The sequence below is a fragment of the Haematobia irritans genome, chromosome 3 (assembly GCF_050003625.1).
Source record: "Haematobia irritans isolate KBUSLIRL chromosome 3, ASM5000362v1, whole genome shotgun sequence".
Classification (NCBI taxonomy): domain Eukaryota; kingdom Metazoa; phylum Arthropoda; class Insecta; order Diptera; family Muscidae; genus Haematobia; species Haematobia irritans.
The window spans coordinates 149,450,394-149,478,188 of NC_134399.1; the positions used below are offsets into that span (position 1 = coordinate 149,450,394).

General features: G+C 31.9%; 1 protein-coding gene across 1 annotated transcript in view; it reads right to left on the minus strand.

Annotated features, from left to right (window-relative positions):
* Positions 1-27,795, minus strand: part of cac (calcium voltage-gated channel subunit cacophony) — a 289,864-nt gene that overhangs the window by 240,134 nt on the left and 21,935 nt on the right. The window contains exons 3-9 of the mRNA XM_075299357.1: positions 27,675-27,775; positions 26,908-27,063; positions 26,450-26,670; positions 16,014-16,117; positions 6,019-6,134; positions 5,621-5,680; positions 5,435-5,539 (exon numbers count right to left, since the gene is read on the minus strand). Of these exons, the coding sequence (XP_075155472.1) occupies positions 5,435-5,539; positions 5,621-5,680; positions 6,019-6,134; positions 16,014-16,117; positions 26,450-26,670; positions 26,908-27,063; positions 27,675-27,775 (863 nt within the window). The remainder of the gene's footprint in view (positions 1-5,434; positions 5,540-5,620; positions 5,681-6,018; positions 6,135-16,013; positions 16,118-26,449; positions 26,671-26,907; positions 27,064-27,674; positions 27,776-27,795) is intronic.

The following is a 27,795-nucleotide window of genomic DNA, read 5'->3' on the forward strand; positions in this document are numbered from 1 at the left end:
ATATGGCGTTATTGGAGCGTTGGAAGGTCGAAATCGCGGCAAAATGGCCCCATATGAAGTAGAAAAAAGTGTTGTTCCACCAAGACAATGCACCGTGCCACAAGTCATTAAGAACGATGGCAAAATTTCATAGATTGGGCTTCGAATTGCTTCCCCACCCACCGTATTCTCCAGATCTGGCCCCCAGTGTCTTTTTCTTATTCTCAGACTTCAAAAGGATGCTCGCAGGGAAAAAATTTGGCTGCACAATGAAGAGGTGATCACCGAAACTGAGGCCTATTTTGAGGCAAAAACCGAAGGAGTACTACCAAAATGGTATCACAAAATTGGAAGGTCGTTATAATCATTGTATCGCTCTTGAAGGGAACTATATTGAATAATAAAAACGAATTTTGACAAAAAAAAATGTGTTTTTCTTTGTTAGACCGAGGACTTATCAGCCAACCTGTTACTCCTCTGATTTGAACCATACCAAAAAATTATGTATAAACCTAAAGAATGGTGTATCCGCAAAAAAAACCAACTAGCGTTAAACGCCTTAGGAGGCTGTACAGAAAATTTGAAGTTCTATCAAAGGTGAAAGATGGCAACATTTATTGGATTCCATGGGCATTGTGCCGCCATTCCATGGGCATTGTGCCGCCAATTATTCAAAGTATAGTTATTAAAATCTAAAATATTGCTACCAAAAATTTTTTCATCCACCTAAACTAATTCAAATTTTTATCTAATAATTTGGCAATAATCATGTCGATGCCCTCATTCCAAAGTACTCTAAGTCGACTTAGCCTGTTTTGATGGAGTTCGCTGTTTTTTATTCGGATTGATGTGAATTGCATCCTGTCAATTCAGCTTTGATCGGTCTAAAGTGGTCTACGTCATTTTTAGCCATGTTCTATTATCACTATTTTGAGTTGGTACATAACAAAAAAATTGTAAACAAGTATATACGGCCGCAAGTTCGGCCAGGCCGAATCTTATGTACCCACCACCATGGATTGCGTAGAAACTTCTACGAAAGACTATCATCCACAATCGAATTACTTTTGTTGTGGTATCTTAAAACTTCTTAACATCGTTTTCTAAATTGTGATTTAGTCCATACATGGTATATATTAGACAAAAAAGTTATGTATAGTTAAGTCTACAAATAATTACGAAACGATATGGACTTTTTGTACGTAGAGAGCCAGAATTGAAATATGGGGGCTATATAGAATTATAAACTTGATATGGACCAATTTTTGTGTGATTGGGGATCGATTTATCTGAGGGCCATATATAACTATAGACCGATATGGACCTAGTTAGGCATGGTTGTTAACGACCATATACTAGCACAATGTACCAAATTTCAACTCACTCGGATGAAATTTGCTCCTCCAAGAGGTTCCAAAACCAAATCTCGTGATCGGTTTATATGGAGCTATGTACGATTATGGACTGATATGGACCACTTTTGGCATGGTTGTTAAATATCATATACTACCACCACGTACCAAATTTCAAGCAGATCGGATGAATTTTGCTTCTCCAAAAGGCACCGGAGGTCAAATCTGGGGATCGGTTTGTATGGGAGCTATATATAATTATGGACTGATAGGAACCAATTCCTGCATGGTTGGTGGATACCATATACTAACATCACGTACCAAATTCCAACCGAATGGGAAGAATTTGGCTCCTCCAAGGGGCTCTGGAGGTCAAATCTGGGGATCGGTTTATATGGGGCCTATATATAATTATGGACCGATATCGACCAATTTTTGCATGGGAGTTTGAGGCCATATATTAACACCACGTACCAAATTTCAACTGAATCAGATGAATTTTGGTCTTCCAAGAGGTTCCGGAGTTCAAATCTGGTGATCGGTTTATATGGGGGCTATATATAATTATGAACCGATGTGGACCAATTTTTGCATGGTTGTTAAAGACCATATACTAACACCATGTACCAAATTTCAGCCGGATCGGATGAAATTTGCTTCTCTTAGAGGCCTCGCAAGCGAAATCGGGGTATCGGTTTATATGGGGGCTATATATAATTATGGACCGATGTGGACCAATTTTTGCATGGTTGTTAAAGACCATATACTAACACCACGTACCAAATTTCAGCCGGATCGGATGAAATTTGCTTCTCTTAGAGGCCTCGCAAGCCAAATCGGAGGATCGGTTTATATGGGGCCTATATATAATTATGGACCGATGTGGACCAATTTCTGCATGGTTGTTAGAGACCATATACTGACACCATGTACCAAATTTCAGCCGGATCGGATGAAATTTGCTTCTCTTAGGGGCCTCGCAAGCCAAATCGGGGGATCGGTTTATATGGGGGCTATATATAATTATGGACCGATGTGGACCAATTTTTGCATGGTTGTTAGAGACCATATACTAACACCATGTACCAAATTTCAGCCGGATCGGATGAAATTTGCTTCTCTTAGAGGCCTCGCAAGCCAAATCGGGGTATCGGTTTATATGGGGGCTATATATAATTATGGACCGATGTGGACCAATTTCTGCATGGTTATTAGAGACCATATACTGACACCATGTACCAAATTTCAGCCAGATCGGATGAAATTTGCTTCTCTTAGGGGCCTCGCAAGCCAAATCGGGGGATCGGTTTATATGGGGGCTATATATAATTATGGACCGATGTGGACCAATTTTTGCATGGTTGTTAGAGACCATATACTAACACCATGTACCAAATTTCAGCCGGATCGGATGAAATTTGCTTCTCTTAGAGGCCTCGCAAGCGAAATCGGGGTATCGGTTTATATGGGGGCTATATATAATTATGGACCGATGTGGACCAATTTTTGCATGGTTGTTAAAGACCATATACTAACACCATGTACCAAATTTCAGCCGGATCGGATGAAATTTGCTTCTCTTAGAGGCCTCGCAAGCCAAATCGGAGGATCGGTTTATATGGGGCCTATATATAATTATGGACCGATGTGGACCAATTTCTGCATGGTTGTTAGAGACCATATACTGACACCATGTACCAAATTTCAGCCGGATCGGATGAAATTTGCTTCTCTTAGGGGCCTCGTAAGCCAAATCGGGGGATCGGTTTATATGGGGGCTATATATAATTATGGACCGATGTGGACCAATTTTTGCATGGTTGTTAGAGACCATATACTAACACCATGTACCAAATTTCAGCCGGATCGGATGAAATTTGCTTCTCTTAGAGGCCTCGCAAGCCAAATTTTGAGGTCCGTTTATATGGGGGCTATACGTAAAAGTGGACCGATATGGCCCATTTGCAATACCATCCGACCTACATCAATAACAACTACTTGTGCCAAGTTTCAAGTCGATAGCTTGTTTCGTTCGGAAGTTAGCGTGATTTCAACAGACGGACGGACGGACGGACGGACATGCTCAGATCGACTCAGAATTTCACCACGACCCAGAATATATATACTTTATGGGGTCTTAGAGCAATATTTCGATGTGTGGGTATTTTTATACCCACCACCCTATGGTGGTGGGTATAAAAATATGATTTGAAGACCGAAAATAAGGAAATTTCTATCTTATACGGGTTTTGAGAACAAATTTCATAGTGGTTCAGATTCCATAGTTTTTAGTGCATAATTGACCGACGCCGAGTAGACAATTTTGTATCGACTTAACCCTCAAACCAAAGACTTTAAAAAACCCATGAGGCAATATGGACAGCTATAAGATGCAAAGGATTTGCCAATAACTACAAGAAAGTTGTCGCATGTTCTTCACAAGAATTTCTGCAAAATTTAGACTATTCTGACGATATCTCTTGGCACTACACGGACGAAAAAGACTGTTTCTCATATTTTTGGATTTAAAAATTGTATGTTTTAAACTCAAATTTTTTAACACAATATTTTTAAGTGCAAGCATATAATGTTCATAAACTAGCATAACATGTTTGGGACATATATGTTAATATGTTAGAACATATTATGTTTGGGACATAAAATGTTTGTAAATATAATATGCTTAGATGCAAACATATATATTAATTTAGAAATATCTTATAAACATATATGTGTTTAGAATGAGAGACCTAGAGGGTATGCTGCAAGTAAAATAATGGAAGTAACCAATTGACCCCTTAAAAATATATATCCACACAAAGAAAATTTCATTAAACAATTTTTCTACCAGTGTATGTCCTAATGTGAAACATAATATGTTTGAACAATACAAACAACATTTTGTTTGGACCAATCCTGAAAATATATATGCTTGAAGCAAAATGTGTTTGGGGTAAATGTTACAGAAGCGAGTTTTTTGAAGGTGTAGCACATAGTAGCAACGATGGCCTCATCGTGGCCAAATGGGGATAATTTATAAATATATAAAAAGCACAAATGGCCACCTAAGATTTGAAAAATATAGCTACACATTAAATTGTTCAAGGTTAGAATTTTGAGATTTCTTAGAATTTTAAGATTTCAAATTTCCAAATATTTAAATACCTTTTGGAGTTAAAACCAGTTTTTTTTTCATAATATAGGCTTTATAAAGTGAACTATATATGTGTATATTATAGCGAACAAGGTAACTTAAAGAAGGAACATATTTAAGAAATTTTAACAAAACTATATAGTAGTTGGATTAAAAATGCAACAAAATATGAAAAAAAAAATTAAAACGAAATTACCTTCGGCTTTTTCGCCACCCTCTGTGGACATAGTTTATTACAAGAAAAAAAAAATTCATACAAAAATTTACACAAAGAAAAAAAGAGTGGAAAGGAAAATATTATCCAAGTACTCTTATATAAAAAAAAATTATATACAGTGGTTACATAAAGAGAGTTCGTTTTTCATATACCAAATATGATTTATTTTAGGATGTAAGAAAAAAAAATTTATAAAAAAATTTTCCTTAAAAACACATAACACACACACATAGGTGTAAAGATTTTTGTTTCTTTTTTTTATAAAACTCGAACATTTAAATGCTTTGAAGATCACTCACATTTGAGAGATGTTAAATATATAAATTAGTGAAATTGTAATTTTGAGTTTTTTTTTTTACATTATCAAGTAATACGTTAGAATAAAACTTTGTGTTTTAGTTTAGCGGTGATAGGGTGGCTTAATTTTTTAGACGAAAAATTATTTTTTTTTTTAATTTTTTATAACATGTGCTTTTTTCATTTGTTTAATTAATCAGTTCGTGAATATCCATTTAGAATTTTGCATAGTATTCTAATATTGCCTTATATAACATTTAGGTGGGTCATAAATATTGGTCAAATACTGATTTTTTGGTAGTGTTTTTCCCCTCATATTAAACATTAAATACAACTTTTTTGAATTTATGTGAGACAGGGTGTTTTTAGCTTTCTCTTTACCATTTAAGTGTTAAATAACAAAAAATAAATTGATCTATTATAATTAACACATACCATCATCTCCATAATCTTCTTCGCCTTCTTCTTCCTCTGTATCGGTTGACTTGGATTTTCCCAGACTTTTCAGTTTTTTTCTTTTGGCAGCATTTCGTCTTCGTGCTAAAAACACAAATTAAAGAAAAATTAATTTTGTTTATTTGTAATTAATATAAAGAAAAATTTAAATTAATTTATAAATACCCTCCATAATATGCATTCTCTCTTCTTCTGTAGTACGCTCTTCGGCTAATATCACTTCCTCTGTGGTTTATAAGACAAAATAATATAAATAAAAAATTGGATTAATTTTTTTTATTAGATACAAAAAAATTTAAAAACATTTATAAACTATTTTATAAATATTTAAAATACTGTTTTTTTTTTATGTATATACTTAGGGATCATTAGCTTATTGGTATATAAGTGTTATGGTGTAAGTCTGAAACTGTGTGTATATGTGTTATATGTTAGTGTTATTTGTATTGGTGTTTTTTTTTTATAAATTCAATTGCATAAATTAATAAATTAGTAATTGTGTATTGTGTTTTAGTGTAGTGTTCGTGTTTGTGTAATTTTTCTTTATTAACAAAATACTATACCAGCTCTACATATCCACTGAACATAGCCGTTTAATTCTCTTTCTAGTTGCTGTTGTCTTCTAAGTTTAAGAAACTCTTGTCTATTTTCTACTTTTTCACGTTCTTTTGCGAATTCACTACAAAATGAAATATTTTGTTTGGTTGATTTGGTTTGGATTTGGTATTTATTATAATACAAATGAAAAAAAACATATTCGATTACATATTGACAAACATAAAAATTTAATTAAAATTATACTGGAAAAAGCATGAAAGCATGTGAATGTAAATGTTTAATGTTAGAACATAAATAAATGATATAAATAAAAGCAAAACCAAAAAACCTAAACTAAATGTAAAATTAATTGCAGCAAAATGAGCAAAATTATAATCTTCTTTAGCGAATAGATAAACGGCTTTGAGGTTTGACATGAGCAAATGATATGAGGCGCCACTTGTATACTATCCAAGCTTGACATTTTTTTTAGCAGGGAATTAAGCATTGAAATTTAGAGTGAGAGAGATAGAGATTCCTGTTGTTCAACTGAAATCGTTTGTATGCTTAAAAAGATAGTTACGAGTAATATAGTTCCCATTATAATCATGTGAGTATATTCAAATTCAATTAATAAAGAAAATTGATATACTAACGATGTAGCAGTTTCCAAAAAGTTAAAAGAAATTTTTTTTTTATTGTTTCTTAGTTTTTTTTTATACCCACAACCACAGAATGGGGATAGGGGTATAATACGTCTATCATTCCGAAATATCAATTTTCTACTACATAAAGAATATAACAGGTTGGCTGATAAGTCCCCGGTCCGACACATAGATGGCGTCGCTAGTATTAAATGCATATCATTTTTATATAGTACCAACCTTCAAAAGATTCGTGTCAAAATTTGACGTCTGTAAGTCAATTAGCATGTGAGATAGAGCGTCGTTTGTGAAGCAACTTTTGTTATTGTGAAAAAAATGAAAAAAAAAAAGGAATTTCGTGTTTTGATAAAGAACTGTTTTCTGAAGGGAAAAAATACGGTGGAAGCAAAAACTTGGCTTGATAATGAGTTTCCGGACTCTGCCCCAGGAAAATCAACAATAATTGATTGGTATGCAAAATTCAAGCGTGGTGAAATGAGCACGGAGGACGGTGAACGCAGTGGACGCCCGAAAGAGGTGGTTACCGACAAAAACATCAAAAAAATCCACAAAATGATTTTGAATGACCGTAAAATGAAGTTGATCGAGATAGCAGAGGCCTTAAAGATATCAAAGGAAAGTGTTGGTCATATCATTCATCAATATTTGGATATGCGGAAGCTCTGGGCAAAATGGGTGCCGCGCGAGCTCACATTTGACCAAAAACAACAACGTGTTGATGATTCTGAGCGGTGTTTGGAGCTGTTAACTCGTAATATACCCGAGTTTTCCCATCGATATGTGACAATGGATGAAACATGGCTTCATCACTACACTCCTGAGTCCAATCGACAGTCGGCTGAGTGGACAGCGACCGGTGAACCGTCTCCGAAGCGTGGAAAGACCCAAAAGTCCGTTGGCAAAGTAATGGCCTCTGTTTTTTGGGATGCGCATGGAATAATAAACAGTGACTATTATATGGCGTTATTGGAGCGTTTGAAGGTCGAAATCGCGGCAAAACGGCCCCATATGAAGAAGAAAAAAGTGTTGTTCCACCAAGACAACGCACCGTGCCACAAGTCATTGAGAACGATGGCAAAAATTCATGAATGGGGCTTCGAATTGCATCCCCACACACCGTATTCTCCAGATCTGGCCCCCAGCGACTTTTTCTTGTTCTCAGACCTCAAAAGGATGCTCGCAGGGAAAAAATTTGGCTGCAATGAAGAGGTAATCGCCGAAACTGAGACCTATTTTGAGACAAAACCGAAGGAGTACTACCAAAATGGTATCAAAAAATTGGAAGTTCGTTATAATCGTTGTATTGGTCGTGAAGGGAACTATGTTGAATAATAAAAACGAATTTTGACAAAAAAATGTGTTTTTCTTTGTTATACCGAGGACTTATCAGCCAACCTGTTATATATTCTTGATCAGGGAGAAATTCAAAGACGATATAAAGATAATGCTACAGACTTCAATAATGAAGCTATCATGTGGAAATTTTGCATAAACTAATTGCCCAGATTTTAATACAGCCCCCATACAATCCGACCCTCCTAATAGAGGTCTTGAGCATATAGACATCCGACATATTTTTCCGATTTGCCTGAAATTGAAAATATAAAAGTATTTTACGTCCATAAACAAGTATGTACGGCCGTATGTTCGGCCAGGACGAATCTTATGTACCCTCCACCATGGAAACTTCTACTAAAGACTGTCATTCACAATCGAATTACTTGGGTTGTGGTAATACTTGCCGATGACATTGCCATCTTAAAACTTCTTAACATCGTCCTCTAAATTGTAAGTTAGTCCCTACGTGGTATATACGAGAATTAGACAAAAAAAAATTAAATACGTATATAATTCAGTTCTTGACCCGGTATTTTGAGCGGTAATTAGAGAGCCGAATTGAAATTATAAGGGAACCATATACAATTACGAACCGATATGGACCAATTTTTGTGTGATTGGGGATAGGTTTTTCAGCGGTGGATTATCCCATCTCAGTAATGCTGGTGACATTTCTGAGGGTTTCAAAGCTTCTCTAAGTGGTTTCACTGCAATTTGGAACGCCGTTCGGACTCGGCTATAAAAAGGCGGTCCCTTGTCATTGAGCTTAACATGGAATCGGGCAGCACTCAGTGATAAGAGAGAAGTTCACCCAATGTGGTATCACAGTGGACTGAATGGTCTAGATACATCGGGCTGCCACCCAACCTATGAAAATCAATGAAAAGGAACCTCCTTTTTATAGCCGAGTCCGAACGGCGTTCCACATTGCAGTGAAACCACTTAGAGAAGCTTTGAAACCCTCAGAAATGTCACCAGCATTACTGAGGTGGGATAATCCACCGTTGAAAATTTTTTGGTGTTCGGTCGAAGCAGGAATCTAACCCACGACCTTGTGTATGCAAGGCGGGCATGCTGACAATTGCACCACGGTGGCTCCCGGGAGCTATATCTAAATCTGAACCGATTTCCCCTAGTAGGGTTCTATTCTGACCCAAAACAAAAACTTGTGCCAAATTTGAAGTCGATTGGACTAAAACTGCGACCTAGACTTTGATCACAAAAATGTGTTTACAGACAGACGGACATGGCTATATCGACTCAGAAGCCCACCCTGAGCATTTTTGCTAAAGACACCATGTGTCTATATCGTCTCCATCTGGGTGTTGCAAACAGAAGATGCTCTCCCAATGATGTTCTTTATTTTAACTGCGCAGGAAGTTCTTTTAATTCAACTTTTTTAACTTGTTTTTTTCCATACTTTTAATGGGTAATTTTAACTTTTTTTGTTTCAATTAGGTTAAAAACAGAGTAAGAATTTATAAAATGGTACAAATCATTTAAATTTTGTCGAAAAAAAATGCTAGATCCAATCTGAAAAAAATGTGAATTTTTGAAAATATTTCAGGTCAAATGTTTGTGGCAAGCGTTAGAATCCATTAAAAATTATAAAAAATTATAAAAATTATTTATTTGACGAAATATTATAGAATTTTTTAATTTACATCCAAAACATTGAATTGGGATCACACCTACACACAAAATTTTTTTTTCTGATTCAATCACCAAATTAATTGATCCAATTAATTTTTTAATTGAAATGTCTTCAATCACGAAAATGATAGTCTCAATCACAGTATTAATTGGGCATAGAAAAAAATCTTGATTAAAAGATTAATTGATTTTTTTCTAGCAAATTTCAATTAATTTTTTAATTGATTCATTTAAAAATTTAATTGATGTTGATTGCAAAACTCAATTAATTTATTAATTCAAAAAGGTAACTATTTTTAATTACTTTCTGAATTGGCTTAGAGTTTTTATTTGGATTAACAAATGATTGTTTGAAATACATTTTTAATTAAAAATTACAAAAAAAATCAGCACTTTTTTTAACTAATTAGTCTTCCGAATTTGATTAAAAAGTTAATTGTATCAATTAATTTTTTAATTAAAAATTTTAAAATTTTGAATCATTGACTTAATTAACTTAAAGTTTCTATCATGATTAAAAAGTTAATTTATACAATTAATTGAAAAAAATTTCAACTTCAATTAACTTTTTAATTGGAAATTTTTTGGTGATAATTTTCTGTGTAAAGAAGTGATGCAAATTCAGTGCAACGGCTGTTGAAATGGAGGGCTTCTGTCCTATGACAAGCCCATGTTAGTTTTGTACCACTTCCGGATCCAAAAAGAACATTTTCATTACTTTTTGGCGACGCTTTGTTTTGCTGGGTTAATACCCTGTTCCACAGTGTGGCGCAGGGTATAAAAATAGAAGAACCCAAATTCATTCGAATTCGAGTGACTGTCTTTCATTCGAATGAGTTTTCTTTCGATAGACAGGAACAGGGTATAAATTATTTTCACTTCTTGTAAAAAAGTCAAAGTTTATCACAAAAAGTCTATACTTTTCTTTTAAAAAACTTCTTTACAGCGAAAACTAACGATTTTTGTTTCTACAACATTTCGTTTAGTATGAAAGAATTATTTGTATGCGTGTAGGAGCAGTGATATTTTAGATATTTTGTAGCTAAATCAAGCTTTTTTTTACGGTTGAATTGTTAGAAAAATTTTAATTATGTTTTTTTCAATCCATTCTTTGCAGATATTTGGAATTAATTCGGACAAGTACAAAAATTTCTCATAGTAAACATCCCCGTTCATGACGATGATAGATGATTTTGAAATGAGTGTTTGTGATGGTTTTGATTGAGGGAATTCATCCTGACAGTGTAGGTAGATTAGTTAGTATAATACTAAATAAATTGGTAAAGTGCATTACAGAGAACTGTATTAGTTGTTGTTGTTGTTGGTTGATTTGTTAAAAAATTACGACACTATATTTATTCGGTGCATTTACTGTGACGATCTGCTGAAACATATACATTCCTAATGTTTTGGTTTTTGGAAAGGGAGGTATTTTCATCTGGGAGGATATCTTTACCACGATCTGTATTCTACTGTACACATTCACATTCTGTGAACCGCATTTCAGAATAGAAAACAACACATTGCAAAACATATGAACATTACTCTTTTTTTTTCAATATTAATCATCATCCATCAATCAATCAATTAGTTAATTAATCATATCACGATCAAAATCAAATATTTGTTATCATACAAACGTATTTTTCAGCTGGTATTATAAAAAAAAAACACACTATAAACTAAACATTAAGAGCATACACACTAACATACTAGAACTGTAAGCTGCTGTATTACACTCGAAAAAAAACACAGGGATTAACAAAGGTATGTGATTCAAATTAGTTTATTATGTGGTAAATAGGGATATCAAATGTTATATATGTGGCAAGTGGCAATTCACTTGAGAGTTTTCACTTGAAGCTGTTTTTAATTTATTTAATCTTTGAAATTGCATTTATTTTACTTAAATTATTTTTAAATAATTTAATTCGAATTAATTTTAATTAATTAAATTACGTGTTTTCACTTTATTGTCTAATTGTGTTTCGTTGCACAGGTGTAATATACACTTTGTAATATGAACGAAATGTGACATTAAATTCATTATTATAACAAACGTTTTTAATTTTTAAATTTCGATTTCCGATTGAACTACGAAATGATTCATAGTATGTATAAATTAGAGGTAGCATAAAGGACCCAAATCGAATTATCATTCCCAGCCAGATCTGTACTAAAAATTGAGGAAAAGTTCACTCGCCCGAACGGAAACATGGACAGCCAGGCTATGTACACGTATCGGGCGTTTTCTTTTCAATGACTTTGTTAATCAAGTTCCTTAATCTTCGTTGGCCATTAATCGCCAGTTTCGGTATCAGGTTAACATAAAAAGTAGAAAATGTTCATGGTTTTTATGAAAAAAATTTTGCTATATCAATGGAAGAATGTCGTTGGCTAAATTTTAATGACATTTTCTTTGTGTGTAGTATTAATAGGAGCTTCCATACAGGGTGGCTGATATGTATTGTTACCAACTTCAGGTTGCTATTATTTCTAATACGCTCATCTAATAGTTGAGGCATTTTATTCAGAAATAAAGCTATTCGTCATAGAATTCAAGCATGACAATATTATCGCTGGTCACCAGAACAAGTGGCTATCGGTTAATACTGGCAATGTTGCATCGCGTCCAAAAAATGGACAAAACAAAAACGGATGCCACACTTACTGAAAAATGAGCTTGAACTAAAGCCATTGGAATTCCGAAAAGTCCAAGAGCTCATCGATGCACAAAAAAGAAAGTGGCCAGTTATGGAATGTGGGTTTTTTTCCGATTAGAAGCCACTATAAATTGACCACTTTTTGTATGATCGCAATGGTCGGGTTTAATTGCCAAAAAGATCTGCAACGCCACCGATGGCAATGGTACGCCATAACCGTCGATGCCGTAAATGCCGAATGTTACGGGGAAAATGTTCCAACGACAGTATTGAAGTACTAGGCTAACAAATATCTCGGCCGCAGATTGTGACAAGATTTAGCGGCATCGCACTCAGCACGCGCCAACCAAGAATGGCTTAAAATGGAAGCTCGTCGCTTCATTTCTATCGCACAATGGCCACCAAATCCGGATCTCAATCCGTTGGACATTTGCTCCTGTGGTATTTTGGAAACCTAAAAATATATCAAAATGTCGATAGACTCAAAACGGCGCTTCGCCAGGAATGGGTCAAAATATCGCAGAACTACGTTCGTACATTGTGTGTTGGCTTTGTCGGTTCGTGCCAAAGGTTGCCTGGTTTGGGTGGTAATTGCGATAACAACCCAGGAGATATGGCTTTGACAACATAATCGTTGATTTTTTAGGTGTTATCTGAGCTGTTCGCGCTGTCTTTAGAAAGTTCATCGCTTGCTTGACGTGTGACCAAATATTTTTTTGGCTCACTGGGTACGTAAATAAGCAGAATTATCGATGTTGGAGTGATGATAAGCCAGAAGTATTGCGAAAGCTACCATTGCATCCAGAAAAGTCACAGTTTGGTTCGGTTTATTGGCTGGTGGCATCATTAGGCCGTACTTCCTAAAACATGATGTGAATTGCAACGTAACCTTGAGATCTATCCAGTTCTTTTTTAGCCCAAAATGCAAGAGCTTGCCGAAATGGGACTAATTGCATAGGCCATTTGAGCTGCAGTCGCCGTCAACTTTTGCATAAAATAATCTTCAAACATTAAATTATAGGGAACGTACTATTGATTCAAATAAAGATTGCATGCATTTTTCTGAAATCGAAAACCGGAAGCCGCTGAGACGACAAAGAGAGTTGCCGGCAGTTTCAAGCGAAACCCTAACCTCTCTCTCCGAGATGCCGCAAATAAGCTGGGTGTATCGTCTACAACCGTGCATCGAGCCAAAAAACGAGCCGGACTATCGACCTACAAGAAGGTAGTGACTCCAAATCGCGATGATAAACAAAATACGACGTCCAAAGCGCGATCCCGGAGGCTGTACACGACGATGCTGACGAAGTTTGACTGCGTGGTAATGGACGACGAAACCTACGTCAAAGCCGACTACAAGCAGCTTCCGGGACAGGAGTTTTATACGGCAAAAGGAAGGGGAAAGGTAGCAGATATTTTCAAGCACATAAAACTGTCAAAGTCCGCAAAGAACGTCTGCTGCCTTTCCTGAAGAAACACGGTTGCTCCGTACTGTTTTGGCCGGATTTGGCATCTTGCCATTACGGTAAAAAGGTCATGGAGTGGTACGCCGCCAACAACGTGCAGGTGGTTCCCAAGGACAAGAACCCTCCCAACGCGCCAGAGCTCCGCCCAATTGAGAAATACTGGCTATTGTCAAGCGGAACCTAAAGAAGACCAAAAAAACTGCTAAGGACGAGCAGCGGTTCAAGGCAAACTGGCTTTCTGCGGCGAAGAAGGTGGACAAGGTGGCTGTACAAAATCTGATGGCAGGTGTCAAGCGTGAGGCCCGGCAATTCGGATTTGGAAAAGCGAAAGCCTAACTGAATATTTTTGCTGAATTTTATACTAATTGAACTTGAAAAAGAAATTTAATTTGATTTTTTAAATAAACGATTTCACTGATTTACACGCGTGTTCCCGTGACCAAATTTTGACCGTATCACCCTTTAGCTCTTAAACAATCATCCAATATATTGTGTCTACGCATGGGGACGATCTTGGTCTCAATATAAAAATGACCCAGGGTTATAATGCGGAGACAGGTCTGTATGTTATTCCACTGCGCATCACTTGACGGAAGCATCCACACTGCCGCTGCAGAGTTTACCACTGACCGTTCAATTGGAAAGTTTGCACTCTAACTGCTGCCGGCATGCGATTTGGGGACTTTGTTTCTACGGAGAAGTTAATCAAAAATTGCACGGCGTGGGCAGACGACTTAAAAGGCAGACTCACTTAGACTATTCAGTACATTAAGATACCGCAGTGGTGAACTTCTTTTACTGAGTCACTGAGTGCTGCCTCATTCTCAATGACATGGGACCTCCTTTTTATAGCCAAGTCCGAACGGCGGTCCACATTGCGGTGAAACCACTTAGAGAAGCTTTGAAATACTTGGAAATGTTCCCAAATTTACTGAGAGTGGATAACTCACCGCAAAAAAATTGTTTCATCGAAACAGGGATTGAACCCGTGACCCTTTCTATGCAAAGCGGGCATGCTATCCATGGCACCACGGTGGATCGAAGGACTTGGTGGCGGAGAGCTTCAAATTTCGAGCAGTTAAATAACCGGAAAGATCAATAATTTTAATGTTTAAACGCTTGCGGAGAGAACACTCCACCTTGGGGAACTTCCTGATTCTAAAATTTCCGTTATTTCCGACATTTTTTGCTCTTGGACAAATATAGAGCTCTGTTATGTTGCATTACATATCAGCCATCCTATAAAGGTGATCGTGTCGCAGATTGGCAGCAGAGTGTGGAAATAAATTGGAGTATTTGTATATGAAAAGTCGAATTTTGGCTTATGTGTGCGTCAGCCAACTTGAGACAAGGAAATATGGATTCTGTTTTCAACCTAACCTAATTCCTAGCATTGGCATGGGAATATTTAACACAAATTTTACTTTGGCGTAGTCTTACAATTTGTTAAAAAAAAGAAGAAAAAAACATTTGAAATCTTAAAGAAATCACATTTTTTCGAGTGTAATATATAGCAGCAATAATTATTTTTCATAAGGGTTGGACTATCTATCTATATTTTTAAGGTAGGATTGGGACGTAATCTGTTGTTGGATAATGGAGACATATGGATAAACATTTGTTTGATATTTATAGCAAGTGTTTGTTTATTTCAGTTGAAACACATGTCTTTGGATTATTTGATTTACGCATGGGTAGGCAGAGGGGTAATGACACATTTGAATTTTCTTTAGGGGCTGGGGAATGGACATTAGCTTAAAGTTTGGTATTGGTTGCAGTTGTATTTTCTGGTTACTAAATAACCAAAAAAAAATTGGAATTGTATCTGAATAAGAATGGATGTTTTATTGTTTCTTTTGTTGTTGTTGCATTTTTTTGTTTGGTAGTTGTTGTTGTTTTTTTGAAGAGAGAATTGTTTATATAAACCTGCTTGTGTTATCCAATCAAGGTATGAGACCATGGCCGTTTGAAACATGGTTTTGAAACGACATTTCTGAAATTCCATGCGACGTTCGACGCGATTACGTTCATTGGAAAATTCACTTGAAAAAAAAAATAATTGCAATACAAAAGAAAATTGAATTTATACACATACAAAAACGTTTAAGTTGTTAAGAAAATATAATAAAAGAGAACCAAGTGTACATTTAAATAAAATTAATAAAAAAAAAATTTTATTTAAAAAAAAAAACATAATTTTTGTTATAAAAATTTATTAAGTTTATTGCCAACTTACCCGCTAAGAACACCAAGAACTAAGTTGAGCATAAAAAATGAGCCTATAACTATAAGAGGCACGAAGTATATCCAATTAAATGTTGAACCTAAAGCATCGTTGGTCTGTAAAGAAACATCCATCCATCCATCGACCCAAGCAAACAAAAGATGACCACAAAAAATATGAAGAAGAAGAACAAGAATATTAATACCATGATAATTTATAACACGACACTTTTATAGACACACACACACATATATATGTATTAAGGGGTGAAAACAACTTTTATAGACAAAAGAAATTCTATAATGCCCTCCGTAAGCCATTCATCTTAAAATACCAACACTTTGAATCACAATAACCACTGTGTTTAAAGCATTACTCAAATAAAAGAGTAAACACCAGAGATATATTGGGGTAAAGTGTTGCATTGTGCAAAAAGAGAAAACTACTCTGAGAGTAAGCATTATAGAATCTCATGGAATAAAAATATTTTACACTAAGAGATACATATGAGAATTAACAGAAATCCCGGAGTATTTGGAATTTCTTGAACACTTTTATTTTAACCAATGTATCGTAGCAAAATTACATGACTTTTTTTGATTTTGCAAATGAAAGCTCAATTAACATGTGAAGTGAATTGATAATGAAATCTAAGATCGAAATTAATTTTTTTGTTCTAGCAACAAAATACAAAAATTTGCCAGTATTGTTTCTTTGGTGTCTCTTTTTTTGGGGTGGGGTGGTTAGAATAGAGTGTTTGTGTGAGTGAGTGTCTTACAAAGAGGCTGAGTGTTAAGGTGTTGACAGGGTGGAAGAGGAGAAGGTGGAAAATTACAAATTGTGGTAAAACTTAAATTCAATGATCAAATTGAATTATATCTCAATTTTATGTCAAATTTGCAATTAACCGAAACAAAAAAGATTTTTTTTTTTTGAATTAATTTGCATTTAATTTTTTCTTTATACTAATATTAGTAGAACAAAACGAATTTATTTTGTGTGCGCTGAGTGTAGAAAATGATGCAATTTTGAATTCGAAATAATTATGTTTTTTATTTAAATAATTTACCAATTTCAGAATGATTAGTTTTTCATCTACAAAATGAGTAATGTATTTTTGATGATCAACTACAACAGAAAAATATTTTTGTTTTTCAAAATTCTATCCTTGATGCACTTTACATTCAAAAATGAATTGTTTGCAATTTAGATTCGTAGGTAATTAATACCAATTATATGTCCGGTTGTTGTAATTTTTGATGTACATCCGTAAAATGGAGATTTGCGTAGACCTTTAATATATATTTCAATATTGGATCTTTTGTAGGGAGAGAGAGAAACAACTGCCACATGTGAACAAATAACAATTTGGCTGATATGTCCCCGGTCTGACACATAGATGGCGTCGCTACTATTAAATGCGTATTATTTGTTTATAGTACCAACCTTCAAATGATTCGTGTCAAAATTTGACGTCTGTAAGTCAATTAGTTTGTGAGATAGAGCGTCGTTTGTGAAGCAACTTTTGTTATTGTGAAAAAAATGGAAAAAAAGGAATTTCGTGTTTTGATAAAATACTGTTTTCTGAAGGGAAAAAATATGGTGGAAGCAAAAACTTGGCTTGATAATGAGTTTCCGGACTCTGCGCCAGGGAAATCAACAATAATTGATTGGTATGCAAAATTCAAGCGTGGTGGACGGTGAACGCAGTGGACGCACGAAAGAGGTGGTTATCGACGAAAACATCAAAAAAATCCACGAAATGATTTTGAATGACCGTAAAATGAAGTTGATCGAGATAGCCTCAAAGCCTTAAAGATATCAAAGGAACGTATTGGTCATATCATCCATCAATATTTGGATATGCGGAAGCTCTGTGCAAAATGGGTGCCGCGCGAGCTCACATTTGACCAAAAACAACAACGTGTTTATGATTCTTAGCGGTGTTTGCAGCTGTTAACTCGTAATACACCAGAATTTTTCCGTCGATATGTGACAATGGATGAAACATGGCTCCATCACTATACTCCTGAGTACAATCGACAGTCGGCTGAGTGGACAGCGACCGGTGAACCGTCTCCGAATCGTGGAAAGACTCAAAAGTCCGCTGGCAAAGTAATGGCCTCTGTTCTTTGGGATGCGCATCGAATAATTTTTATCGATTATCTTGAGAAGGGAAAAACCATCAACAGTGACTATTATATGGCGTTATTGGAGCGTTTGAAGGTCGAAATCGCGGCAAAACGGCCCCATATGAAGAAGAAAAAAGTGTTGTTCCACCAAGACAACGCACCGTGCCACAAGTCATTGAGAACGATGGCAAAAATTCATGAATTGGTTTTCGAATTGCTTCCCCACCCACCGTATTCTCCAGATCTGGCCCCCAGCGACTTTTTCTTGTTCTCAGACCTCAAAAGGATGCTCGCAGGGAAAAAATTTGGCTGCAATGAAGAGGTGATCGCCGAAACTGAGGCCTATTTTGAGGCAAAACCGAAGGAGTACTACCAAAATGGTATCAAAAAATTGGAAGGTCGTTATAATCGTTGTATCGCTCTTGAAGGGAACTATGTTGAATAATAAAAACGAATTTTGACAAAAAAAATGTGTTTTTCTTTGTTAGACCGGCGACTTATCAGCCAACCTGTTATGATGTATTGCAAACAGCTGACTGTAAAAAAGTATAGATAACGGATATTCACAATTTTTAAAGATATTTTATTAATATTAAAAACAATTAACAGTTGTTAATATTAGAAACATCTGTTGGTTTTGGCTACCTTCTCTCAAAGAACAAACAAAAAGAAAACCTACTCTCACATCAATTATCATCTCATTTATAACTACTTCGATGTTACAAATGATAGGGATTCCAATATGAGATTTCAGATACGTTTGAAGGAAAATCGTGTTAATACTTAATAGTGAGCACATACAAACCAGTGATTAAAGCCTTTTTTTATCGGTAACGGCAACTTGCTAGCTGAATTGACGCAAACATGTCGACTTGGTGTCGGTCAAATATACTTAAATTTAAAATTAAATTTACATTTTTATTCACATGTTATGTGCATGATATTTATGAACTTTTTATAGAATCGTAGTACTGAATAGGTTTGGAGGAAAGATTAATTATTTTTGGCAGGAAATAAACTTGAAGCATTTTTCAGTTTTATTTTTGGGGAGTGTATATTGATTGATCGACTAAAATATGTTAGTCGGAGTAATACTCTGATACAGTGTGGAGTTAGTTTAGCTCTGTAGTTATAACGAAATTTCACATGAAGAAGGAGAAATTAAAATTCGAGTGCGCTAGATAGGTAAAATGATCGTCTTTTATTTTTTGGGGACGCTTTTTTTCCTGAATATCCAAGGAAAAAATACCCTAATACCTATTTGTTTTTTTTTTTTTTTTTTTTTTTGCAGACATTTAAGACTTCGTTTCATATTCTTAAGTTTCGAATTACAATATACTGAATTATAATATACTATATAAATTATAATATACTGTTCTTAACAATAATGTTATAATTTCTAAAATATTGTGTAACCAATTAAAATTATTTTATTTTATTATATTATATATATAATTTTTTTGTTAGTAAAAATTTATTATCAAAATTCATTTCTTCTCAGAAAATGCATCAAGGAGAATTTTTTTTCTTACACTTATATATAAAAATAAGTGATCTAAAATCTTAAAATATATATGAAGCGTATTGAACACTTCAATAGATATGATTTACTACCGATAAACGATAGGCAATTCTGTATTAGGTAAATTATTATGCACACATATACACACTCTCGCGTTTAAAGAGACATTTATTTTCCATCCTAAAATCTAAAAACTCAGCTTTTTTACTCTTTACATATTTTTTGGGGGTTGGGACAAAGATTTACATTCATATTGTACGTTCAATAAAGGCACACAATTTCAAAACAGACGTTAAATTTAAATCATACGTACAAAATTATTCTCAGTTAGTATGGAAAGGAAAAACTGATCAATAGCAAGAGAATTTCTATTGATCTATTTTTCTCGATTTTACCACAATTGAAGACAGATAAAGAGAGAGATAAATATAAGAGAGAGATAATATTTTCATTGATTGAATAGAAATGATGTTTGTTTTTGAGGTTTGTTGGTGGTTAAGAAACGACAGAGACGAATAACTGTTGTTGATTATTATACATTGAGCCCATTACAAAGAGATTATGTATTACGGGAGAGAGTGAGAGACGAATAATAGTAGTTGAGTATAATACATTGAGCCCATTATAAAGAAATTGTGTAATTGCATATTGCTACAGACGGATAATGTGAAGTTGTAATACGAAGAACATCATTTGCATACACTGAGAAGCTAAAAGTTTGATTTTATATAGGTCAAAAATGCTAATAAAATTCGTAATTTTATATACTATATATCTGTAAATGTAATATGTAAAATGGATTTTAGGTTTTTTCCACGTTCAAGATCTATGTTTACATTTTCATCATATCTAAACTGCCACCAGGACACTAATAATGTATTGTTAAAAAAATATTATTTGGATGTCAATTCATTAAGAATGTAATATCCAGTTTGTTCGTGATGCTGTTTATATAGAGTATAACAGTTTTTCTTGCGAAAACATGATACTAGTACTAGTTTATAGGCCGGGAAAAGTACTTGCACAATTTTTTGCGGTGGTGTCGAAGAAAGTGTTTATTATTTACAAAGAGAATCGTATGAAATCCAAATAAATCATAAATAAATCATTAGCTCATTAATTATCACAAACTGGAAGTTGTTCGTTTGCACCAAACAGCCAACAAAAGAGAGCCATTGAGAGATCATACTTCACATTTGAGAAATAGAGAAGTTGCAAGATTTTGCTGGGTTTGTTAAGCAACAATTTGCAAGAAGTAGCATATAATTAGAAGAAGTAAATTAGAGGCGTAGTAAAAATATGAATATGTTTATTTTTTTAATTGGTTTAAATGCTGCTAATTAGTTCATTGTAAACTGACACTGGAAGGCGTTTGCGGACATTTCTGCAAATTATAACAAAGCGAGTAAAACTCATCTAAATTTTTCAAGTTTTTACAGTAAAAGTGCACAAACAGACCTATTTAGAGAGCAGCTGATGGGTATTGAAACCAACTTCTGGTTGCTATAATTTCTAAACAGCTGACAGATTTATTCCAGTGATAGATTATTTTATTGTTTACAAGTTTATAAAAGCATTTTAATCTATCGCATTTATAAATAAATTTATTCGTAATGGAATTCAAGCATGATAGTGTGTTGCTTTATATTTGGCTGGAAATTTACATGTGGCTATTGTTGGAGCACTCCAGCATTTCAATTTGAATAAATCATTTGTTTCTCGTACTCTTTATCGTTACTGTGATACTGGCAGTGTGGCATGGCATCGAAAAAGTGTTAACGAAAAAAACAGTAACCGAAAATGAAGACCAGATTTGATCGAAATTCCAGCCGCAGATGTAGAAACTTTGTTCGTGAACTTAACATATCGCGAGAACGGATGCAACACACATGAGCTTGGACGAAAGCTATTGAAGTTCTCAACAGTGAAAGAGGTTAGCGTGTCCGCCTTGCATACACAAGGTCGTGGGTTCGATTCCTGCTTCGACCGAACACCAAAAAGTTTTTCAGCGGTGGATTATCCCACCTCAGTAATGCTGGTGACATTTCTGAGGGTTTCAAAGCTTCTCTAAGTGGTTTCACTGCAATGTGGAACGCCGTTCGGTCTCGGCTATAAAAAAAGGAGGTCCCTTGTCATTGAGCTTAACATGGAATCGGGCAGCACTCAGTGATAATAGAGAAGAGCACCAATGTGGTACCACAATGGACTGAATAGTCTAAGTGAACCTGATACATCGGGCTGCCACCTAACCTAACCTAACAGTGAAAGAGCTCACCGATGCATAAAAAAGATAGATGGGAAATAGGCAAGGAGTTGAATCGATTGAATGAAAGTGGCAAGTTAATGAATTTTGGTTTTATTCGATGAGAAACCATTCAAAATTGAGCACCTTGTGAACAATTGACATGATCGGCTTTACTTGCCAAAGATGTCAACTGAAAATGTACACCTTCGATTGACCAACAGAAGTCAATTGCCGCAGATGGTAGTGGATTATTTCTATAGAAAATTTTGTCAAAATTTTATTTCTATAGAAAATTTAGTCAAAATTTTATTTCTGTAGAAAATTTAGTCAAAATTTTATTTCTATAGAGAATTTAATCAAAATTTTATTTCTATAGAACATTTTGTTAAAACTTAATTTTTTAGAAAATTCTATCGAAATTTTACTTTTATAGAAAATTCTGTCACAATTTTATTTATACAGAAATTTTTGTCAAAATTTTATTTCTATCCAAACATTTTGTCACAATTTTATTTCTAACGAAATTTTTATCAAAATTTTATTTCTTTAGAAAATTGTATCAAAATCTTATTCCTGTAAAAATTTTTACCAAAATTATATTTCTATAGAAATTTTTGTTAAAATTTTATTTCTATAGAAAATGTTCGTCAAAATTTGTTTCTATAGAAAATTTTAAGAAAATTTCTTTTTTTTTTGTCAAAATTTTATTTCTATAGATTTTTTTTTTTAATTTTATTTCTATAGAAAATTGTATTTCTATAGAAAATTTGTCAAAATTTTATTTTCATAGAAAATTTTACTAAAATTTTGTTTCCACAGAAAATTTTGTCAAATATTTATTTCTATAGAAAATTTTGTCACAATTTTATTTCTACAGAAAATTTTGTCAACATTTTATTTCTATAGAAAATTTTGTCAAGATTTTATTTTTAGGGATATTTTGTCAAAATTTTATTTCTATAAAAAATTTTGTAAAAATTTTATTTCGATAGAAAATTTTGTCAAAACTATTTCTAGGGATAATTTTGTCAAAATTTTATTTCTATAGTAAATTTAGTCAAAATTTTACTTCTATAGAAAATGTTGTCAAAATTTTATTTCTATCGAAAATCTTATCAAAATTTTATTTCTATAGAAAATTTTCTCAAAATTTTATTTCTATAGAAAATTTTGCCAAAATTTTATTTTTATAGAAAATTTTGTCAAAATTTTATTTCTATCGAAAATTTTATCAAAATTTTATTTCTAGCGATAATTTTGTCAAAATTTTTTTTCTATAAAAAATTTAGTCAAATTTTATTTCGATAGAAAATTTTGTCAAAATTTTGTTTCTATAGAAAATTTTGTTAAAATTTTATTTCTAGGCATAATTTTGTCAAAAATTTGTTTCATTCGTTTTGTTTTGTTATTGTTGGTTTTTTTCGATAGAAAATTTTGTCAACATTTTATTTCTATAGAAAGTTTTGTCAAAATTTTATTTCTACGGATAAGTTTGTCAAAATTTTGTTTCATTCGTTTTGTTTTGTTATTTTTGGTTTTTTCTTTTAATAATTGTTGCTGTTTTTTGATTTTTGCTTAAAACCATGCATTGACTAAACTACAAGTGTAGCTTAACCAACAGAGGAAAATAATAAATTTGACAAACATTATTTTCCTCTGTTGGTTAAGCTACACTTGTAGTTTAGTCAATGCATGGTTTTAAGCTGAAATAAAAAAAACAACAAATTTTGTTTCTATAGAAAACTTTGTCAAAATTTTATTTCTATAGAAAATTTTGTCACAATTTTGTTTCTATAGAGAATTTTGTTAAATTTTATTTCTATAGAAATTTTGTAAATATTTTATTTCTATAGCAAAATTTGCCAAAATTTTATTTCTATAGAAAATTTTGTCAAATTTTTATTTCTATAGAAAATTTTGTCAAAATATAGAAAATTTTGTCAAAATATAGAAAATTTTGTTAAAATTTTATTTCTATAGAAATTTTGTAAATATTTTATTTCTATAGCAAAATTTGTCAAAATTTTATTTTTATAGAAAATTTAGTCAAAATTTTACTTCTTTTGAAAATTTTACTTCTATAGAAAATTAAGTCAAAATTTTTTTTCTATCCAAAAATGTTGTCACAATTTTGTTTCTATAGAAAATTTTGTTAAAATTTTATGTATATAGAAATTTTGTAAATATTTTATTTCTATAGAAATTTTGTCCAAATATTATTTCTTTAGAAAATTTTGTCCAAATATTATTTCTATAGAAAATTTTGTCAAAATTTTATGTCTATAGCAAATTTGGCAAAAATTTGATTTCTATAGTAAATTTTGTCAAAATTTTATTTCAGAAGTCTTGGAAATATTTTTTCTAAAAAATATTGTCAAAATGTTATTGCTATAGAAATTTTGTCAAAATTTTATTTATATCCAAAACTTTTGTTAATTTTGTTTGGTATAGGAATTTTGTCACAATTTTATTTTATAAAAATTTTATCAAAATTTTATTTCTATAGAAAATTTTCTCAAAATTTTATGTCTATAGCAAATTTGACAAAAATGTTGTGTCCATAGTAAATTTTGTCAAAATTTTATTTCTATAGAAAATTTTGTCAAAATTTTATGTCTATAGCAATTTGACAAAAATTTTATTTCCATAGAAATTTTGTCAAAATTTTATTTCAGAAGTTTTGGATTTTTTTTAAAAAAATTTTATCAAAATTTTATTTCTATAGAAATAAAACTTCATGTTATCTATAGAAAGAAAACTTTATCAAAATTTTATTTCTATAGAAAATTTTGTTAAAATTTTATTTCTATAGAAAATGTTCGTTACAATTTTGTTTCTATAGAAAATTTTATGAAAATTTTATTTTTTTGGGTCAAAATTGTATTTCTATATTAAAATCTTATTAAAATTGTATGTCTATAGCAAATTTGGTAAAATTTTATTTCTATAGAAAATTTGTCAAAATTTTATTTCCAAAGAAAATTTCGTTAAAATTTTGTTTCTGTAGAAAATTTTGTCAAATATTTATTTGTATAGAAAATTTTTTCACAATTTTATTTCTATAGAAAATTTTGTCAAAATTTTATTTCTAGGGATAATTTGTCAAAATTTTGTTTCTGTAGAAAATTTAATAAAATTCCTGTAGAACGTTTTATCAAAACTTTATTTCTATAGAAAGTTTTGTCAAAATTTTATTCCGATAGAAAGTTTTCTCGAAATTTTATTTCTATAGAAAATTTTGTAAAAATTTGTTTGGTATAGAAAATTTGTCACAATTTTATTTTATAGAAAATTTTATCAAAATTTTATTTTTATAGAAAATTTTGTCTAAATTCTAATTCTACAGAAAATTTTATCAAAATTTTATTTCTATAGAAAATTTTGTCAAAATTTTATTTCTATAGAAAATGTTGTCAAAATTTTATTTCTATAGAAAATTTTGTCAAAATTGTATTTCTATAAGAAATTTTGTCAAAATTTTATTTCAATAGAAAATTTAGCAAAAATTTTATTTCTATAGAAAATTTTGTCAAAATTCTACTTTTACAGAAAATTTTGTCAACATTTTATTTTTGTAGAAAATTTTGTCAAAATTTGTTAGGTATAGAAATTTTGTCACAATTTTAGTTTATAGAAAATTTTATCAAAATTTTATTTCTATAGAAAATTTTGTTAAAATTTTATTTCTATAGAAAATTTCGTCAAAATTTTATAGATATAAAATTTTGCAATTTTGTCAAAAATTTTATTTCCATAGTAAATTTTTTCAAAAATTTTATTTCCATAGTAAATTTTGTCAATTTCTACAAAATGTTGTCAAAATTTTATTTCTGTAGAAAATGTTGTCAAAATTTTATTTCTATAGAAAATGTCAAAATTTTATTGCTATAGAAATTTTGTCAACATTTTATTTATATCCAAAAATTTTGTTAATTTTTTTTTCTAGTGTTGTTTGCATTGAATTTATTTATAGGCTATACAAAATTTATACCCTGTTTCTGTGTGACCAATTTTAATTTTCAATACAAATGGTTTGTAGCAATTATGAGTATGTGAGATCCGTATATTTGAAAAAATAATATATTTATATTAATTTATATCTTTTAGTTTAAAAGTATAATTATTTTTAAGCAAAAGCTTACTGTTTCAATATGTTTAGAATTTGCAGTCGAGGCTTAGTGAATTTAATGAATAGAAGGCCAAACTACAACGCGATTTTATTGCTAGCCTAATTATATTTCAGCTTCTCACAGTGTATACTAAATGATGTATGAAATTCGGGCATAGGAGAAAGCTTTCATGTATAAGCTTTGGAAAAGCTTAAGAAAAGCCTTTACAATGTATAAGAAATTTTATCAAATTTCTTGGGATAATGTATGAATTGAAGGAAGGATAATTAATTAACAAGCTTATTTTTTTACATAACTTTTTTTACATAGCGAAGTGATAGTAAAGGACAGATGACGAATTGTAAAACTCTTATATGTTGTGGAGATATTATAAGGGGGAGTTTTTTTTTTTTTTGTTATTTGTTCAAAAAGTCATTTACCCAATACAGTATTGCTGTCCAGCCTTCCATAGTGATACATTGGAATACAGTCAACATGGCAAAACCGATATTGTCAAAACTGGTAATGCCAGAATTTGGTCCATCCCATTTTTCCAAACACATACTCGTCGTATCATTACATACATATGAACCACCTGATTTTTCTGTGCCATTATCCGAAGTACACGGTGTTTCTGATTCACCTTCTTTAACAGGCTTATCTGGAATTGAAGTAAAATAAAACAAAAAAAAAAAACAAAAAGTGAAGAATATTGAGATTTTTTTATATTCCTTTGGCCTTTGTAACCAGAAGAGGCCACACAAAAATTTCCCTTGGCATGGAATCTAAGGAAAATTTTTGATTAACTTGTTCTTCTTCTTCGGTTTTGTGGACTTAAATTTTAAACTTATTAAAAATTGAGTTTTTTGGTTTGATGAAATTATTGGACGATAAATACTTGGATCTTCTAAACTATAACAAGTCTTATGTAAAGCACCCGAATAGAACTCGAGTCCAATGATGGCAAATATAACGATGGCAAACAACACCAAGAGACCGATTTGCAGCAACGGTGCCATTGCTTTTATTATGGACTTTAAAACTACTTGTAAACCTGTGTGGGGAAAAGAGAAATAATTAATGAAGAAAAAAAAAAGATATATCATAAATCTATGAAGGAATGTTATATTATTTTTAAAATATATTAAAAAATTGTTTTTTATTATAGTTTTATGATAAAAATTTTAATAATAAAAATATTTTTTTTTTATATTAACTATATTTTTTTTTTTTTGCTAAACAATATATATTCTAATATTAAATAATAGTGATAATAAAATAAGCATCAATTTATAATTTCTATATATATAAATATATATATATTTTTTTATCTACCAAATAAATAAAAATAGATTTTCTAAATATTTATTAAAACTAAAAATTAAGAAAAAATCTAAACATTCCTTTACATAGTCATCTACAAAAAAATAAATAAAATGATATGTAATAATTTCTATTTTTTTTTTTATTTTCTAAGGAACAGCTAATTTCCAATTTTTTTTTTTTCATAAAAATTATTTTAAAAAACAGAAAAACAAATTTTTAATACATTTTTTAATACAACTCAAAAAAACTTCTATTCTTTTTAATTAAAACTACATATAGATTTATCTATTTTAAAATAAAACACAATTATTATTTTATATATACTAATTAACTACTCACTAGGAATTCCAGAGACTAATTTTAAGGGCCTTAGCACACGGATGGCCCTAAGAGTTCTTAGATCTACTTCGGGCCCTAATTGTGGGAATTGTGTCATGAATCTGCTCATTTATGAGGATGG